Source organism: Musa acuminata, chromosome BXJ1-7, assembly GCF_036884655.1.
Source record: "Musa acuminata AAA Group cultivar baxijiao chromosome BXJ1-7, Cavendish_Baxijiao_AAA, whole genome shotgun sequence".
Lineage (NCBI taxonomy): Eukaryota > Viridiplantae > Streptophyta > Magnoliopsida > Zingiberales > Musaceae > Musa > Musa acuminata.
The window spans coordinates 12,224,996-12,243,843 of NC_088333.1; the positions used below are offsets into that span (position 1 = coordinate 12,224,996).

General features: G+C 43.4%; 1 protein-coding gene across 2 annotated transcripts; it reads left to right on the forward strand.

Annotated features, from left to right (window-relative positions):
- Positions 1 to 1,806, forward strand: LOC135679945 (protein trichome birefringence-like 3). Of its 2 annotated transcripts, none has more exons than XM_065193926.1 (6): positions 1 to 177; positions 262 to 502; positions 568 to 739; positions 826 to 1,025; positions 1,094 to 1,252; positions 1,328 to 1,806. In XM_065193926.1, exons 1-6 carry the CDS (start codon positions 33 to 35, stop codon positions 1,659 to 1,661), a joined length of 1,251 nt encoding a protein of 416 aa, XP_065049998.1. In that variant the 5' UTR covers positions 1 to 32; the 3' UTR covers positions 1,662 to 1,806. The 2 variants fall into 2 exon arrangements, with proteins under 2 accessions (XP_065049998.1, XP_065049999.1); XM_065193927.1 differs by having other exon boundaries at positions 4 to 102; positions 242 to 502.
- The last annotated feature ends 17,042 nt before the right edge of the window (positions 1,807 to 18,848 follow it).

The window sequence follows — 18,848 nt, forward strand, 5'->3', positions numbered from 1 at the left end:
AGATACCAAAAGGGAGACTCCCTCTCTCGCTCATGGCGGTTGTCATCTCTGCCGTCGCGTTCACTGGGTTGATCTTCACCGAGGACCTTCGTGCTCTTACTGGTACATCGATTCTTAAGCTTACAGCTTGTTCTAGAAAGGATGATGCAGTAACCAAGTCTAGTAAGGTGTCTTCAGGTAACCACGTCTTGGGTAGCCACTGCGGATCTCCTAACACTGCACTGTCGTTTTTTTATTTGAGCTGCGTGTGCTTCTTGCTAGAGGAGAGAGACAACATGTCTGTTCTCGACGACGACATCGTTGATGAAGACAAGATCGGATTCAGTGCCAGGGAGTGCAGCGTTTCGGAGGGGAGGTGGGTCTTCAACCGGTCTCAGGAGCCTCTGTACTCCCACCGAAGTTGCCCCTACTTAGATCGGCAAGCACAATGCATGAGGAACGGAAGGCCTGACGACAGCTACCTGTACTGGGTGTGGGAGATGGATGACTGCACGCTGCCAAGGTGAGTGCATCCCCTTCAGACTGTCATCCTTGTTGTCGTCTCTCTGAGAAGCTGTGCTCTTACAGATTCAATGCTGCTGTGGTGCTTGAGAAGCTGAGAGGGAAGAGGCTGATGTTTGTGGGGGACTCACTGCAAAGAGCCCAATGGCAGTCATTCGTCTGCCTCGTGCAAGCTCAGATACCACCAGAACACAAGTCCATGAACCGCAGTCGATCTCTCTCTGTCTTCAGGGCGAAGGTATTCTTCGTTGGCCGTTCAAACCATCAACCAGAATGCAGCAAAAGCTTTTGGTCTGTAACCATTTATGTACTCATGATCGCAAGGAGTACAACGCCACCATCGAGTTCTACTGGGCGCCGTTCCTCGTCAAATCCAACACAGACGGACACATTATCGCTGACACGAGCAAACGAATCATACGAGTAGATTCCATCACCAAGCATGCTCGTCATTGGATCGGCGTCGACATCCTTGTCTTCAATACCTATGTCTGGTGGATGAGCGGCCAACGAATCAAATCCTTGTAAGTAAATGGTCTTCGACTCCGAACAACCCAAGATCGATTCATGTCTTTGTGAGTACTCTGATCAGGTGGGGCTCCTTCGCTAATGGAGAAGAAGGGTTCGAGGAACTGGACGCGGTGGTCGCCTACAGAATCGGCCTCAAGACGTGGGCTAATTGGATTGATTCGACACTAAATCCAAATGCCACAAGAGTCTTCTTCACCACAATGTCCCCCACGCACATGAGGTTCATGGTTATCACCCTGTTTTTGCTCGCTCATGATCACTGGCCATGAACGCTGTCCTTCCGCTTACACTGCAGGAGCGCAGACTGGCACAACAGGAACGGGATCAAGTGCTACAATGAGACGGAGCCCGTCAGGGAAAGAGGATACTGGGGAAGCGGCTCCGATCGAAGAATAATGCAGGTGGTCGCAGGCGTAGTGGGGAGGATGAGAGTCCCGGTGACCTTCCTCAACATAACGCAGCTCTCGGAGCATCGGATCGATGGGCACACCTCGGTCTACACAGAGTTCCAGGGGAAGATCTTGTCGGAGGAGCAGAAGGCGAATCCCCTGCGCTATGCCGACTGCATCCACTGGTGTTTGCCTGGAGTTCCCGATACATGGAACCAACTCCTCTACGCTTATCTGTGAGACGAAGCACCGAGGAAGAGTCCATGTAACCACAACGCTCTTTACCTTGAAGCAAGTGTAGGGAGAGAGGGAAGTCACCAATTATTTGTCAGAGTCCAAAAGTGATCGGGAATTGTTATGTACAATTTATAGCAGATTTCCATCATCATGATTCTTCTGACCATATCAGAAAGCACAAAACCATTGCAAGCTCTATCAAGGTCCAAGAGTCTTCAAGCATGGAGAAAGTGAATGGATGTGTTGCTTGAGGGGGAAGTGGTAGCATAAAAATGTAATCATGCGAAAATTTTTTTGTGAGAATTAAAATTAAATAAAATTAGATTTAACAATATTATGATGTGCACATTTTATTATTGTTTACCTATCTGATATATAAGTGCCTCATCTGCGTCGTCATTAGTCCCTAAAGATCCTATCTATTTACAAGTGAAAGCAAATGGTCTAGAATAAATTATTAGGAGAGTTTCACCCATCAAGATTATCTCCTAAGGAATCCAATTTTAACATAAATTTTTTTCTATTGACTAATAATCATAATCAAAATTCAATCATATCTATAATATATCTTATCTAATTAAATAGGACCACATCTGAAAATGAAACAAATGGAATAATGATAGTACTTGTTATCATCTTAATTAGTAAATGACTCCAACCTAAAACATTACTTAATGTTGCCAAGGCATGTGTTTTTCTTCCTAGTTTTAGCTTTCTCATCCTATCACAAGTAGACAGCAGCAATTACATCATAAAAACCAGATAATAAAGAAACGATAGCACCATAAATCACATCAAGCCAAGCTCATACTACAAAATAATTGAACCAATGCACTAAGGTTTAAAGTATTGGGTGGGGGTGACATTTGGGTAATAGGATTAGACTTTTGCCTTTTAAGGGTGCTTGTGATGGTAGCATATATTCTTTTTCCCTTTTCTTTAAAGAAAGGATTTAATATTCTGTTAAATGATGGTCCAGCAAATCTACCAAAGATCAACAGTGATGTGTGCCTGATTTGTTAGTGCAGCGGTTCTATTAGTACTTGAGCGAAAGAACAAGAATACCAAAATAATGGCAAAATGGCAACATGATTTGATACTCATTATGCATGGAAGCAACAGATGGAGATCATAAACTGGAACCTTATAATTTGCGACAACTAAGAATACATATAATACCTAATTTGCAAGCCCTTAACTATGATTGGATGATGAGAACCAAGTTTTATTTTACCCTCTAAACCGGCATGTCGTTTGGCCAACTGTACAGCCGTTCTCGTATGGATGTGTTGAGTGTCGACATGACAAGGTATACTAATGGCACTGGAAAAAAAAACAAAAATTCCTCAAAATTTACCTAAAAAAAAAACTTAGATTAAGATTTTTTAAGTTAAAATAAATATAAATTTAGTATAATTTTAGTCAAAATATTATAAATTAGAATAAGCAGTGGTATATATCTTTCTTGGACTCGAAGGAGCATCATCCTTGATATTGAATTATCTAGACAGGAATTATTTAAATTATTAGATTTCGAGTTAAACTTTAAGATTCAAATAAATAAAGTGATAAATAGATCGATAGATATACCTATATATATCACCAAAAAGAATGACGGGACTCCATTAACAATGGACTAGGATCCTCAATCTTGTATATCTTTTTATATATCTATATACCAATATGATATGTTTGAAAAACTCAATCCTGAAATTGATTTCATTATTTAATATACTGATACACCGTATATCATTGATGCATTAATGTAGTGATGATCGTAGTTTAAATATCATTCATCACGTCTGAGAGGACTTTAAGGTAAATACAATTATAGCATGTATCAGTGCAAAGGTTAGAGAATATCACAGCTTCTACTTTCGTCACTAATTATCTACTTCATGTCATAAAATTGATCATTGTATTACTACTTGAAGAAGAATGATCAACTATCACTATACTACTATTGGCTGTAAGATTCTCTATAATACAATAGTCGAGAATACGATGAGCTCTGCTTTGTTTCTATGTCGTGTAAGCTCTATGGCATATGTTCAAAATCATCCATTGCATTCCTCTTTGCTATTTGTGTATAAAGTTGACCAACATCTCATCAAGCTTCATGATATGAATCTTGAGTAGCATGCGTAAAATACTGCAGATGAGATCATCAACTCTCTAACATCATTGCTATCGTCGGTTGAGGCACTACTGTCCACGTCGTTGTCATGTCTATGGATCGAGCGAGTTGCTAAAGGTATCTCGTCATACTCCTTAATTCTTCCAAAGGTACTGTTGATGCTATTATCTTTCCTTTGCCTTTGTACGTTGGATAAACAATTTGCTAGTCATAGGTGTCCTATAAGCCAATCACATGAGTAATGACACGTGTGACATGACACATATTCTTTTTGCTTATTATATTTTAGTATTTTATCATTTTATATTGCTTATTGAATATATGCATATATATAGTGATGTTCGTGGATTTGTGCAATAGGAATTAAATCATGATGAGATCACGATAATGAGACTAATTCACATTTAAACACAAACCCTAAATAATTCTAGTCATAGGTTACTCGAGAAGGACATCGAGATAATCGGACAAACTGGTGTATTGTATACCCGTTTATATGATGGAAGCAGTTGGCCTCATGTGGGGACACTAAGGATATAGTACAAGTGCTCATTGGAGAATGAGTTCACAAATTGATCTACTCACGAAATACTGGATGGTTGCTAATACCTTATTGTTAGACAGTGATTCTGTAGTCCTAGTATTATATTTGGTCCTTAGACTTGAGACACCAAAGATGTCTTGTATAAGTACTTCACTCTTTGATATTGGATTTATAGGTTTAGAAGTTACAAATCTGGTACAGTCGGTTATTAGGAGTGGCAACCAACCTTACAAGGGTGTTAGGACTCTAGCTAGGAGAGTCCTAATTGATAAGGACATTCATGTAAAACCTACCTAAGCCGACTCTTATTAAAGAGGTGAAGAGGCCGGCTAGGGTTAGGAGGTTATTTCTTAGAGAAGAATTAGGAGTTGTAAGGGAATAAGAGTCTTAAGTAGGAGTCCTATTAGGAGTTGGTTAGAAGTAGGAGTCTTGAGTAGGAATCCTATTAGGAGTTAGGGTTTAGAAGCCCTATAAATAGCCATGTATTCCTCATCTTTTCATAAGCAATAGATGAATCTTTTCTGCAGCCTTTGAGCAGCAACTTGGAGGGAGGAACCCCTAAAGAGATCAACCCCAAGTTTAGAATCTACAAGGGTTCTATCACCTGGTATCAGAGCAGTGTTCTTGGCATCTCGCTGCCCTTCCACAGCCATTCATCAACCCTCCACAACTATCCAAAGCAATTCCCACAATTGCTTAAAAGATCGTCGTCAAATTCCGCCATCATCTCCACCACCGCGGATCATCCTGTGAATTGCAACAGGTTCTGGTTTCCTACCTTACTACTGCTGCAATTTAGTTATCCCTATCCGAAAATCCAAAAAAAAAAAAATCGTTCCTATATTGCTGTATAAACTTTTCGTCACAAAGTTTTCATCTCTACAACGAAAGATACATTGCAGAATTTCAGCCGCATAGGACTGTTTGTTTGATCTTGATACTATATTTTCTCTGTCATATAAACTAAGATATTACTGTCAATTCCCTCCTCAAATCTCTCAAATTTTTGGTGGAGATTTCGTCGAGAAACCGCTGTTTCTTCGACGATAATTCTGCTCTTACAAGACAACACAATTCTGCAGCAAACTTTTACTGATTTCTATCAAACCTATACATGCCTTTAACCCATCAACAAAAGAGAGATCTTAACATCATAAATTTGGAGTCATATACTATGGCATCTGAGGAGACAATCAATGCTAAATTTGAAGCCTTTGAGGCACGAATGGAGGATAAGATTCGGACTCTCCTTACCGAATTCAGTTTAGGCTGACCACCAAGCCCGAAGAAATCACATCAAGGAGAAAGCTCTAACCAATCACATCATGCCCAAAGAGATGACTTCCAAGAGAGGGGAGGCTCTATGACCGACCCCAGCTATTCACGCATGAGAGTGGACTTCCCTAGATGGGAAGAAGGAGACCCAATTGGTTGGATCTCGCGCGCGAAGCGATATTTTCGGTACCATAAAACTGCGGATGCATCCATGGTGGAAATTACAGCTATACATCTTGAAGGGGATGCCATACAATGGTTTGACTGGTTTGAACACACTTATGGAGTCCTTTCATGGTGACAATTCAAAGAAGGACTACTGATCCGCTTCGGACCAACTTATTACGAGAACATTGACGGATAACTAGCAAAGATCCGACAAACCTCCACCATTCAGGAGTACCAAACCAGGTTTGAAAGGTTATCTAATCAAACTCATGATTGGTCTGAAAAATAGCTATTGGGGACCTTTATTGAGGGCTTAAAGCCAGAGATCCGGGGAGAAGTTAAGGCGCGACAACCATACATGTTTATGGCAGCCATCTCTTTCGCACGACTTCAAGAGGAGCGATTGAACCATGAAGCCCGAAGGACTAGGATCACTCCATGACCTACAATACTAAAGCCCTCAGCCCCCCCTACTATCAACCGAGTCCCTGCACCAAAAAGGTTAACAAGAGAAGAACTTCGGGAGCGATCTACGAAGGGGTTATGTTGGCATTGCGACGAGCCGTGGAGCCGCAAGCATCGTTGTAAAAAAGGTAGACTTCTTATGATTGAACCAGTAAAAAAAGAGGTCATTGAATATCTAGAAGAGAGCCTTGAACATGAAGAAGAAGATATGGAAGAAGAGCCACAGCCGACCGACATTACGGTACATGCACTAGCCGGCTACTCAAACCCGCAAACGATGAAAGTTGGAGGCCTTCTCAAACAACAACCGATCACTGTTCTCAACGACACGGGTAGCACTAATAACTTCCTGAATAGTAAGGTTGCTGCTCGAATGACACTGCATATTGAAGGTTGCAGCAAGTTCGATGTAAAGGTTGCTGACGGCAGAATCCTAAAGTGCGACCAAAGATGCCCGCAGGTGAAACTATTACTGTAAGACCAAGAAATTATCACCGATTTCTTCCTCCTACCAATCGATGACTATGAGGCAATGCTTGGTATAGAATGGCTGACTACACTAGGTGATGTCTCTTGGAACTTTTCTAAATTAATTATGAAATTCTACTGTAAGGGCAAATATATCATCCTACGCGGGAAGCGCGGAAGCAACGTTACCACTGTTTCGACCCAACGAATGGAGAAAGTTTTGCACAAGGTAAATGGTGGCTTTTTGATGCATCTCCAGCCACAACCAAAAGAGAAGAAAATAGAAATTGAAGATCAAAATCTTGCCCAATTGCTTACTGAATTTGCTGACATATTTGTTGAACCTCGCGGTCTTCCTCCTTCTCGGCAACATGACCATCAAATTCCAATCCTTCCGGGCAAGCCACCAGCGAACACTCGACCGTACCAATATCCTCACCTCCAGAAAGATGAAATTGAAAAGATCGTAAAGGAGATGCTTGAAACAGGGGTGATTCGGCCAAGTTGTAGCCCCTATTCCTCACCGGTGCTACTTGTACGCAACAATGACGGAACTTGGCGGATGTGCATCGACTATCGAGCTTTAAATGGCATCACTGTCAAGGACAAGTACCCAATACCAGTGGTGGATGAACTTCTTGATGAATTGAAAGGAGCTCGAGTCTTCACGAAGTTGGACCTCTGATCCGGTTACCACCAAATTCGGGTATGTGACGATGACATTCTAAAAACTGCATTTCGCACACATGATGGCAATTATGAATTCTTGGTAATGCCTTTTGGACTCACTAATGCTCCTTCAACCTTTCAAAGTCTCATGAATGATATTTTTCGGAGCTTTCTTCGTAAATTTGTGCTGGTTTTTTTCGATGATATTCTCGTTTACAGCCCTTCTCTTGAGACTCACTTTCAGCATTTACGGATTGTTTTGACGATCCTTCGGGAGAATATTCTTTTTGTTAAGCAACCAAAATACAGCTTTCTCCAACAAAAAGTAGAGTACCTTGGGCATATAATATCAGAAGAAGGAGTGGCGATAGACCCAACAAAAATTGAGGCAATGCAAGGTTGGCCGAAACCTACAAACGTGAAATTACTGCGGGGGTTCCTTGGACTAACGGGCTACTACCGAAAATTTGTTAAGGACTATGGGAAGATCAGTGCACCACTCACTTCTTTACTGAAAAAAGATGCTTTCCAATGGTCAGACAAAGCCTCTGTTGCCTTCGACAAACTTAAAGCAGCCATGACAACGACGCCGGTGCTTGCGCTACCATATTTCAATAGACCCTTCATCATTGAGGCTGACGCATCTGGAGTCGAAATTGGAGTCGTTCTCATGCAAAATGGTCAACCACTCGCATACACTAGCAATGCATTATCTCCCTCCCATCAAAACATGTCAGTATATGATAAGGAGATGCTCGCCATTGTACACGCAGTAATGAGGTGGAGACCCTACCTGATCGGCCGACGATTTCAAATTAAAACTGATCATAAAAGCCTCAAGTACTTTTTGGAACAAAATATATCATCCCTTGAACAGCAAAAATGGGTAACCAAACTTCTTGGATTTGATTATGAAATTATTTACAAAAAGGGGAAAGAAAACGTTGTTGCAGATGCACTCTCACGGCTACCTGAACAAGCTAAGGTTTCGGCCATCTCCCTTCGTACCACCGGTCTCCTCGAGGACATTAGGGAAGAATGGAAGAAGGATCCAGAGATCAACAACATCATAAAAAAATTAGAGGAAGATCCAAGTGCAATAGCCCACTACACTTGGGATTCGAGGGATCTACGCTACAAAGGTCGCATTGTGCTTATACCTGACTCCCCTTGCATCACAATCATCTTGTATGAAATGCACTCCATACCTTCAGCATGGCACTCTGGATTCCTAAGAACCTACAAAATAGTGAAGCAAAATTTTTATTTGAGAGGGATGAAAAAAATTATTACTGAATATGTGGCACAATGTGATGTATGTCAACAGTATAAGGGTGAACTGTGGCAAATCCAGGGAAGCTAAAACCACTACCCATACCAGACTCAGTGTGGACTGACATCTCCATGGACTTCATTGAAGGGCTGCCATATTCCAAAGGTAAAAGCACAATTCTCGTGGTGGTTGATCGACTTACGAAATATGCTCATTTTTGTGCTGTGAGAAATCCCTACACTACTGCTAGTATTGCCTAGATTTTCATAGAAAATATTGTTAAACTGCATGGGATGCCAAGGTCCATCGTAAGTGATCGTGACAGGATCTTCACTAGTAAATTTTGGACCGAGTTATTTCAGTTACAAGGCACCAAACTCAAGATGAGCATAACGTATCATCCACAAACTGACTACCAAACAGAGGTGGTAAATAGGTGCTTAGAGACGTACCTCCAGTGTTTCGCTAGCGACCGACCAAAAGAGTGGGCGAAATGGCTTCCCTGGGCCGAATGATGGTATAATACTACATATCATTCATCTACAAAATGTGCCCCTTATGAAGCATTGTATGGTCGACCGGCCCCTGTGATTCCAAAGTATATAATTGGCTTGGCCAAGGTAGATCGGGTTGACCAAGAATTGATTGATAGGGACAAACTCTTACAACTGTTAAAAGATAATCTCTCTACCGCTCAAGCCAGAATGGAGCAGCAAGCCGACACACGACGAAGTGAAAGAGAATTTTCAGTGGGAGATTTGGTTTATCTTCGCCTCAACCATACAAGCAACTCTCTATCAATACTCGAGCCTCCATGAAGCTATCCCCACGTTTTTATGGGCCCTATCAAATCACAGAGCGTATTGGAGCCATGGCGTACAGACTTAAATTACTTGAGGATGTCAAAATTCACCTTGTCTTCCACGTATCATGCCTAAAGCCCAACTTGGGAGAACACGAGTCACCCCAGATCCAACTGCCCAACACAACTAAGGATGGAGTTATTCAAGCCCAACCACAAGCCATCCTCGATCGCAGGATCGTGATGCATCACCGACATCCCTCTACTGAAGTACTAGTGCATTGGAATAATCTACCACTTGAAGACGCCGCATGGGAACCATATGAGGAGCTGAAGACCCGATTCCCTGAGTTCATGGAATCTCAACCTTGAGGACAAGACTGATTTGAAGAGGGCGGGTCTGTTAGGACTCTAGCTAGGAGAGTCCTAATTGAGAGGGACATTCATGTAAAACCTACATAAGCCGACTCTTATTAAAGAAGTGAAGAGGCTGGCTAGGGTTAGGAGGTTATTTCTTAGAGAAGAATTAGGAGTTGTAAGGGAATAGGAGTCTTAAGTAGGGGTCCTATTAGGAGTTGGTTAGAAGTAGGAGTCTTAAGTAGGAATCCTATTAGGAGTTAGGGTTTAGAAGCCCTATAAATAGCCATGTGTTCCTCCTCTTTTCATAAGCAATAGATGAATCTTTTCTGCAGCCTTTGAGCAGCAACATGGAGGAAGGAACCCCTATAGAGTTCCAAGGAGGCCGATCCCCTAAAGAGATCAACCCCAAGTTTAGAATCTACAAGGGTTCTATCAAAGGGCTATCGAGTATCGATAAAAGATCATCTACTCTCGGTATTATGAGAGAAATATTCCATGTATTCTTGCTTGAACAAATCCTTAGCCAAGGTCATTCGGATTGAGAGACAAAGAGTTCTTCGAGAGAATCTGATTAAAGCGAGACTCGAGAAGAAACCGTATGGGTCTGATAGCATCATACCTGGTATCTGGTCTCTAAGATATTAGATGGATGAGAGACTATAGGTACAAGATAATTGAGGACAGATATGTCCAAATGATTGGATTCCCTTGTATCATCTGGGGACTATGGTGTAGTGGCATAGAACGTCCGTAGTCGATGAGTCAAGTGAATCATTATGGAGATAATAATTCATTAAGCCAGAAGGAGTTCTGACAGGTATGATTCACGACTAGCTCGATATTGGGCCAAGAGGGTCACACACATATGATAGGTGTTGCGATGAGTAGATGTTCGGATATGAGATATCCATTGGAGCCCCTATCTTATTGGATATCCAATAAGCCCCTGAATTATTGGATCCCATGGATGATATCCAGTAAGAGATAATAATAGATTATTAGGTAGAGACTCACTAATCTAAGAGGCTTGGCTAATTGGATGGAGATCCTGTTGGGAAATCATGGGGGGCGACATCATATGCGCAGCGGAAGAACAAGAAAACAAAAATCCCCGATTCCCAAAAAGATGTTCGTCGTCGTGCGAAGATTGGTGCGAAAAAATCCGCAAAACACAAAACTGCGTATAGAGATTGTGTTACCTAGGGAGATCGTATATCCCTGTTTCCTTGCAAATCCTTAGGAGAGGGTGAAGGAGGTCAAGCGTCCTCCTCTCTAGCGGTGATCCACACAGCAGGGTTGCGACGACGCTCCTCAAGACTCCAAGCCTGCTCTAAGGTGGAGAGGAAGAGGAGAATAGGAAAGGCAAGCAAAGACTCTAGCCTATGAGGCTGTGAATCCCTCCTATTTATAGAGATCCCGTGTCAAACCCTAATGGGTCCTTCCCTAGTGGGTATTGGATCTGCATCCAATAAGACATCAGATATCTCATATCCGAACCTCTACTCATCGCAATGCCTACCATATGTGTGTGACCCTCTAGGCCCAATATCGAGCTGGTCGTGAGTCATACCTGTCAGAACTCCTTCTAACTCAGTGAATTATTATCTTTGTAATAATTCACTCGACTCATCGACTACGGACGTACTAGGCCACTACGCCGTAGTCCCCAGACGATACAGGGGAATCCAATCCATTGGACCTGTCTGTCCTCAGTTACCATGTACCTATAGTCCATCATCCATCCAATATCCCAGAGACCGTATATCGAGCATGGTGCTATCAGACCCATACGGTTTCTACTCGAGTCTCGCTCTAATCAAATTCTCCTGGAGAACTCTTTCTCTCTCAACCCGAATGACCCTGGCCAGGGATTTGTCTGAGCAAGAACACATGGGATATTCCTCTCATGACGCCGAGAGTTGATGCTTCTCTATCGACACTCAATAGCCCTCGTAAGGTCGACTACCACTCCCAATGACCAGCTGTACTAGATCTTGGACAGCCAAACCTATAAGTCTGGTATCAAAGAGTGGAGCACTCATACAGGACATCCTTGGTGTCTCAAGTCTAAGGACCAGATACACCACTAGGACTACGGAATCGCTGTCTGACAATAAGGCATCATCAACCATCCAACATTCTGTAAGCGGATCAATCAGTGAACTCATTCTCCAATGAGCACCTATACTAAATCCCTAGTGTCCCTACATGAGTAGCTATGAGACCAGCTGCATCCATCATATGGACAGGTATACAGCACACCAGTCTATCCGGTTATCATGATGTCCCTTTCGAGTAACCTATGACCGTGATTATTTAGGATATGTGTTTAAAGGTGAATCGATCTCATTATCGTGATCTCATCACGATCCGATTCCCATTGCACAAATCCAAGGACATCACAATATATATGCATTTATGCAATAGTTATAAAGTGATATACGCCAAAATATAATAAGCAAAAAAGATTCTGTATCAAGTCACACGTGCCATCACTCACGTGATTGGCTTGCTGGGCACCTATGACTAGCAGATCCAATACCCAATAGGGTATGATCCATTAGGGGTTAATTGGGGGCTTCTATAAATAGGAGAGAACTAAAGGCTCATAGGTTGAGGCTTCTTAGTAGCCACCTCCTATTCTCCTCTCCCATTCTCCTCCTCTGATAGTAGACTTTGAGAAGCGTCGTTGTAGCCTTGTTGTGTGGATCACTACTAGAGAGGAGGACGCATGACCTCCTTCATCCACTCCTACAAATCTATAGGGATTCAGAGATATACGATCTCCCAAGGTAACACAACTATCTCATACATAGTTTTTTGTGTCGCGGGTTTGGCGCACCAATCTATGCACGACGACGAACACGTATAGGGAAATTTAGGGTTTTTGTTTTTAGTTCTTCCGCTGCACATGTGATGTCTGTTAGGATCGAGAGCACTAAGAGGGGGGGTGAATTAGTGCAGCGGAAATCTTACAGCAATTTAAAAGCTAAAGCTGCGTTCGTCCGATAAAAAATGATTTCGATATAAAAGCATAATCACAGTGCAGTTTGCGTCTAAGCGCAGTTTTGCGTCTAAGCGCAGTTTGCGTCTAAGCGCAGTTTGCGTCTAAGCACAGTTTGCGTCTAAGCGCAGTTTGCGTCTAAACGCAGTTTTACGTCTAAACGCAGTTTTACGTTCAAACGCAGTTTTACGTCAAAACGCAGTTTTACGTCTAAACGCAGTTTTACGTCTAAACGTAGTTTTACGTCTAAACGCAGTTTTGCGTCTAAACGCAGTTTTACGTCTAAACGCAGTTTTACGTCTAAACGCAGTTTTGCGTCTAAACGCAGTTTTACGTCTAAACGTAATTTTACGTCTAAATGTAGTTTTGCGTCTAAAAGCAGTTTTGAACCTTGAAAAGCGTTTTACGTAGAAAGCAATTTGCAGTTATAAATGGAATCCGAATGTAAGCGTAAACTGCAGTGTAAAGATCGTACGAAAACACGATTTACGTTTGAATGCAGATTCTGAAAGATCAGAGCTTAGAAACTCGTTCGTAAAGGCGCAGAGGGCAGTAGCAATGTAGGAGGTTTGCAGTAATGATAAAGTGCTCAAGGTAAAAGCAAACCAGAGATTTAGAGTGGTTCGGTCAGTCTTGACCTACTCCACTTTTGACTTCCTCCTCCGACGAGGTCACCGACGTCAACTAGCTGCCTTCCTTCAATGGGCGAAGGCTAACTGCCCTTTTACAGTTTCTCTCCTTTTGACAGGCTCAGGAGACAACCTTTACAGATCCTTTCTCTCCTCTCTTTACAACTCACGACTTGAAGAACAGAAGGAGGAGAACTTTAGGACTTTACACAAATTTGAGCTCTTAGAATCACTGAAAAGATCAAGAATTCGGTGTGGATCTGTTTCTTTTCAGTGTTGAATGGGTGGGGTATTTATAGGCCCCAACCCAATTCAAATTTGGAGCTCAAAACGATCAAATCCCGGAATTCCGGGATCAGGCGGTTGCACCTCTTGACTGGAGAGGTGGCACCGCCTGGCAGAGCTCGAAGACTGAGCTCAGGCGATTGCACCTCTCTGCCAGAGCTCAGTGGTTGCATCGCCTGGCAGAGCTCGAAGTCTGAGCTCGGTGGTTGCATCACCTGGCAGAGCTCTAAACTGAGCTCAGGCTGATGCACCTCTCTGCCAGAGGTGGTTGCACCTCTCTGCCAGAGCTCGAAGACCGAGCTCAGGCGATGCATCTCCTGCTCAAAGAGGTTGCACCTCTCTGCCAGAGCTCGAAGACCGAGCTCGGTGGTTGCACCTCTTGGCAGAGCTCGAAACTTGAGCTCTGGCGGTGCTACCTCTTGACAGAGGAGGTGGCACCGCCCAGTCTCGCTTGGAGACTGAGCCCTGGGCGGTTGCACCTCTTGGCTGGGGCGGTTGCACCGCCCAGTCCCGCTGGAAGACATGGCCTGGGCGGCTGCACCGCCTGGCTGGGGCGGTTGCACCGCCCAGTCCCGCAGCCCAGGCGGTTGCACCTCCTGGCCTAGGCGGTTGCACCGCCTGGTGCAATCAGGGTCCGAATGGTTCGCTCCATTCGGCCCAATTTGAATCTTTTCAGGGGCCCAATTGCCCCAAGATTAAGCTAATGGGATCACCTCCCATTTTCAAGCTTAATCATCGTGCTAACTACGATTAACTCTAAGACAACTTCTGCAGCTATGCTCCGATGCGTCAATCGCTTCTTCCGGCGAGTTTCCGGCGAACTTCCGTCGATCATCCGATAAACCCTCGGTGATCCTTCTGCAGACATCCGGCATACTCCTGGACTTTGCGACGATCCACTTGGCGAGTTCCGACGAGCTTCGCTTGGCAAGCTTCTGGACTTCTCGGATCTGTTCTCGTTGAACCTCCGACGACCGTCCGAACTTCCGTCGAACTCTCGAACTCCCAACGTGATCATGATCTTGACTCCGGCGCAACACCTGCTGCTTGTCTTACTCTCATCGTAGTTGTTGAATCTCGGATTTTGATGATGAAGTCAATTGTCATATGTTATCTAATCTATGTGTTGAGATAAGTGTGCAGGATTAACTACGATGAGAGTAAGACAAGCAGCAGGTGTTGCGCCGGAGTCAAGATCATGATCACGTTGGGAGTTCGAGAGTTCGACGGAAGTTCGGACGGTCGTCGGAGGTTCAGCGAGAACAGATCCGAGAAGTCCAGAAGCTTGCCAAGCGAAGCTCGTCGGAACTCGCCAAGTGGATCGTCGCAGAGTCCAGGAGTATGCCGGATGTCCGCAGAAGGATCACCGAGGGTTTATCGGATGATCGACGGAAGTTGGCCGGAAACTCGCCGGAAGAAGCGATTGACGCATCGGAGCAAAGCTGCAGAAGTTGTCTTAGAGTTAATCGTAGTTAGCATGATGATTAAGCATGAAAATGGGAGGTGATCCCATTAGCTTAATCTTGGGGCAATTGGGCTCCTGAAAAGATTCAAATTGGGCCGAATGGAGTGAACCATTCGGACCCTGATTGCACCAGGCGGTGCAACCGCCCCAGCCAGGAGGTGCAACCGCCTGGGTTGTGAGGTTGGGAGGTGCAACCGCCCCAGCCAGGAGGTGCAACCGCCAGGGCTGCGAGGCTGGGAGGTGCAACCGCCCCAGCCAAGAGGTGCAACCGCCCAGAGCTCAGTCTTCGAGCTAGACTGGGCGGTGCAACCTCCTCTGTCAAGAGGTAGCACCGCCAGAGCTCAAGTTTCGAGCTCTGCCAGGCGATGCAACCACCGAGCTCAGTCTTCGAGCTCTGGCAGAGAGGTGCATCAGCCTGAGCTCAGTCTCGAGCTCTGCCAGGTGATGCAACCACCAAGCTCAGTCTTCGAGCTCTGGCAGAGAGGTGCATCAGCCTGAGCTCAGTTTCGAGCTCTGCCAGGTGATGCAACCACCGAGCTCAGTTTCGAGCTCTGCCAGGTGATGCAACCACCGAGCTCAGTCTTCGAGCTCTGCCAGGTGATGCAACCATCGAGCTCAGTCTTCGAGCTCTGGCAGAGAGGAGCAATCGCCTGAGCTCAGTCTTCGAGCTCTGCCAGGCGGTGCCACCTCTCCAGTCAAGAGGTGCAACCGCCTGATCCCAGAATTCTGGGATTTGATCGATTTGATCGTTTTGAGCTCGAATTTTGAATTGGGTTGGGGCCTATAAATACCCCACCCATTCAGCACTGAAAAGATACAGACCTACACCGAAATCTTGATCTTTTCTGTGATTCTAAGAGCTCAAAAGTGTTGTAAAGCCTTTAAGTCTCCTCCTTTTGTTCTTCAAGTTTTCAGTTGTAAAGTGAGGAGAGAAAGGTCTGTAAAGGTTGTCTCCTGAGCCTGTCAAAAGGAGAGAAATTGTAAAAGGGCAGTTTGGCCTTCGCCCATTGAAGGAAGGCACCTAGTTGACGTCGGCAACCTCGTCGGTGGAGGAAGCCAAAAGTGGAGTAGGTCAAGGCTGACCGAACCACTCTAAATCTCTGGTTTGCGTTTATTTTCGAGCACTTTATCATTACTGCAAACCTCCCTCATTACTACTGCTCTCTGCGCTTTCACGAACAAGTTCTAAGTGCTGTTCTTCCGAATCTGCATTCAGACGTAAATTCGTATTTTCATACATTACAGTTTACGTTTACGTTTGATTCTGCAGAACTGTCTTCCGTGCTTTTACGAACGAGCTTCTTTGCAGTTTACACTTACATTTTAATCCTATTGATAACTGCAATCTGTCCTCTACGATTTTACGAACGAGTTTCAACATTTAGACGTAAAACTGCATTCAGACGTAAATCGGCTTTCCTCGCTCAATCATCAGATCTCAGTTCACGTTTACGTCTTGATTTCAACTGCATACTGCCTTCTGCGAGTATACAAACAAGTTTCAAAGTTTAGACGTAAATCTGCGTCTAGACGTAAAACTGCGTTTAGACGTAAATCTGCGTTTAGACGTAAATCTGAGTTTAAGACGTAAATCTGAGTTTAGACGTAAATCTGCGTTTAGACGTAAAACTGCGTTTAGACGTAAATCTGCGTTTAGACGTAAATCTGCGTTTAGACGTAAATCTGCGTTTAGACGTAAAACTGTGTTTAGACGTAAATCTGAGTTTAGACGTAAACTGCGCTTAGACGCAAAACTGCGCTTAGACGCAATCTGCGCTTAGACGCAAACTACACTTAGATACAAACTGAGAATTTGCTTTTGCATCATAATAGTTTTTGAACGAACGCAGCTTTTGGTTTTTAATCGCTGTAAGATTTCCGCTGCACTAATTCACCCCCCCCCCCTCTTAGTGCTCTCGATCCTAACAATTGGTATCAGAGCAAGGTTAACTCTCTAAAGGATTAAAACCCAAGAGAGATGGCATACGCCGGAAACCAAGAGGGGCATTCGATTACACGTCCACCCATGTTCAGTGGAATGGACTACACTTACTGGAAGACCCGAATGAGGATCTTTCTTATTTCTATGGATTTTGAACTGTGGAACCTTGTTGAAAACGGATTTTCAAAGTCTTCTCTTCCAATGATCGATTGGAATGAGTTGGAAAAGAAGGCTTTCGCTCTTAATGCAAAGGCTATGAATGCCTTATTTTGCGCACTTGATAAAAACGAGTTTAATCGTGTTTCAACTTGCGAAACTGCTTTTGATATTTGGCACACACTTGAAGTGACCCACGAGGGCACAAGTAGAGTGAAAGAGTCAAAAATCAATCTGTTGCTGCATTCTTTTGAACTTTTCCGAATGAAACCGAGTGAAACCATTGGCGACATGTTTACCCGTTTCACGGATGTCGTCAACGGTCTAAAAGGACTCGGAAAAAGTTTTTCGGATTTTGAACTCGTAAATAAAATACTAAGATCCCTTCCTAAAAGTTGGGATCCTAAAGTCACTGCCATTCAAGAGGCAAAGGATCTGCGCAACTTCCCTCTTGAAGAACTAATCGGGTCATTAATGACCTACGAAATGACTTGCAAAGCTCATGAAGAGCAAGAAGACATCCTTCCAAAGAACAGGAAGGATATGGCACTTAAAACTTCTGAATGCCACTTGAGAGAAAACTCAAGTGATGAGGATTGTGATGATGACTTGGCACTTTTGACAAGAAAGTTTAAGAAATTCTTCAAAAGAAACAAGTTTAAAAACGATGTGAAAAATAAACTTGAACCCAAGAAGGACCAAGTGATCTGCTACGAATGTAAAAAGCCGGGACACTACAAGAGTGATTGTCCCCAAGTCAAGAAAAGAACAACAAAGAAGAAGGCGCTCCAAGCAACATGGGATGATTCGAGCGCATCTGAGGAAGAAGAGTCCAACACCGAGCAAGTTGCTCATTACGCCTTTATGGCCATCGAAGAGGAGGTAACGGATTTATTAGATGCTGATTTATCTTTCGATGAATTATTAAATGCCTTCCATGATTTATTTGATGAATGCAAAGTTATAAATAGAAAATACAAGTTGCTAAAAAAGGTACATGATAATCTTACTTGTGAGTTTGATAAGTTAAAAGTCGAACATCATGATAGTTTAAATTCATGTATCAAATGTCATGATTTAGAAACTATACAAAAAGAAAACTTGCTACTTAAGGACACCTTGAAGAAATTCGAGGTTGGTAGCAAGTCATTAAACATGATCCTTACAAACAAGGGTCATGCTCCCAAAAGAAGTGGGATTGGATTTGTGAGGAGTCCTCACCGAAATCCAACTACCTTTGTAAAAGGCCCCATCTTACATGTTCAACACCAAACCAAGTGCAACTTTTGTTGCAAATCTGGACACAAGACACATTGTTGTCCATTCAAGAAAATAAGTCCAAACAAATTAATTTGGGTTCCTAAAGGAACCATGATAAACTCTATGCAACATGATAGAAAATGTAGATCTATTTATGAGGCACCCAAAAGCAAATGGGTTCCTAAAGATCATCCCTTCCTATAAAAACATTAAAAGTCTAGGCCGGAGCATGAAATAATATTCTACTCCTTGACTCTCAATGGTCATAAACCAAGAATCAAAAAGGAA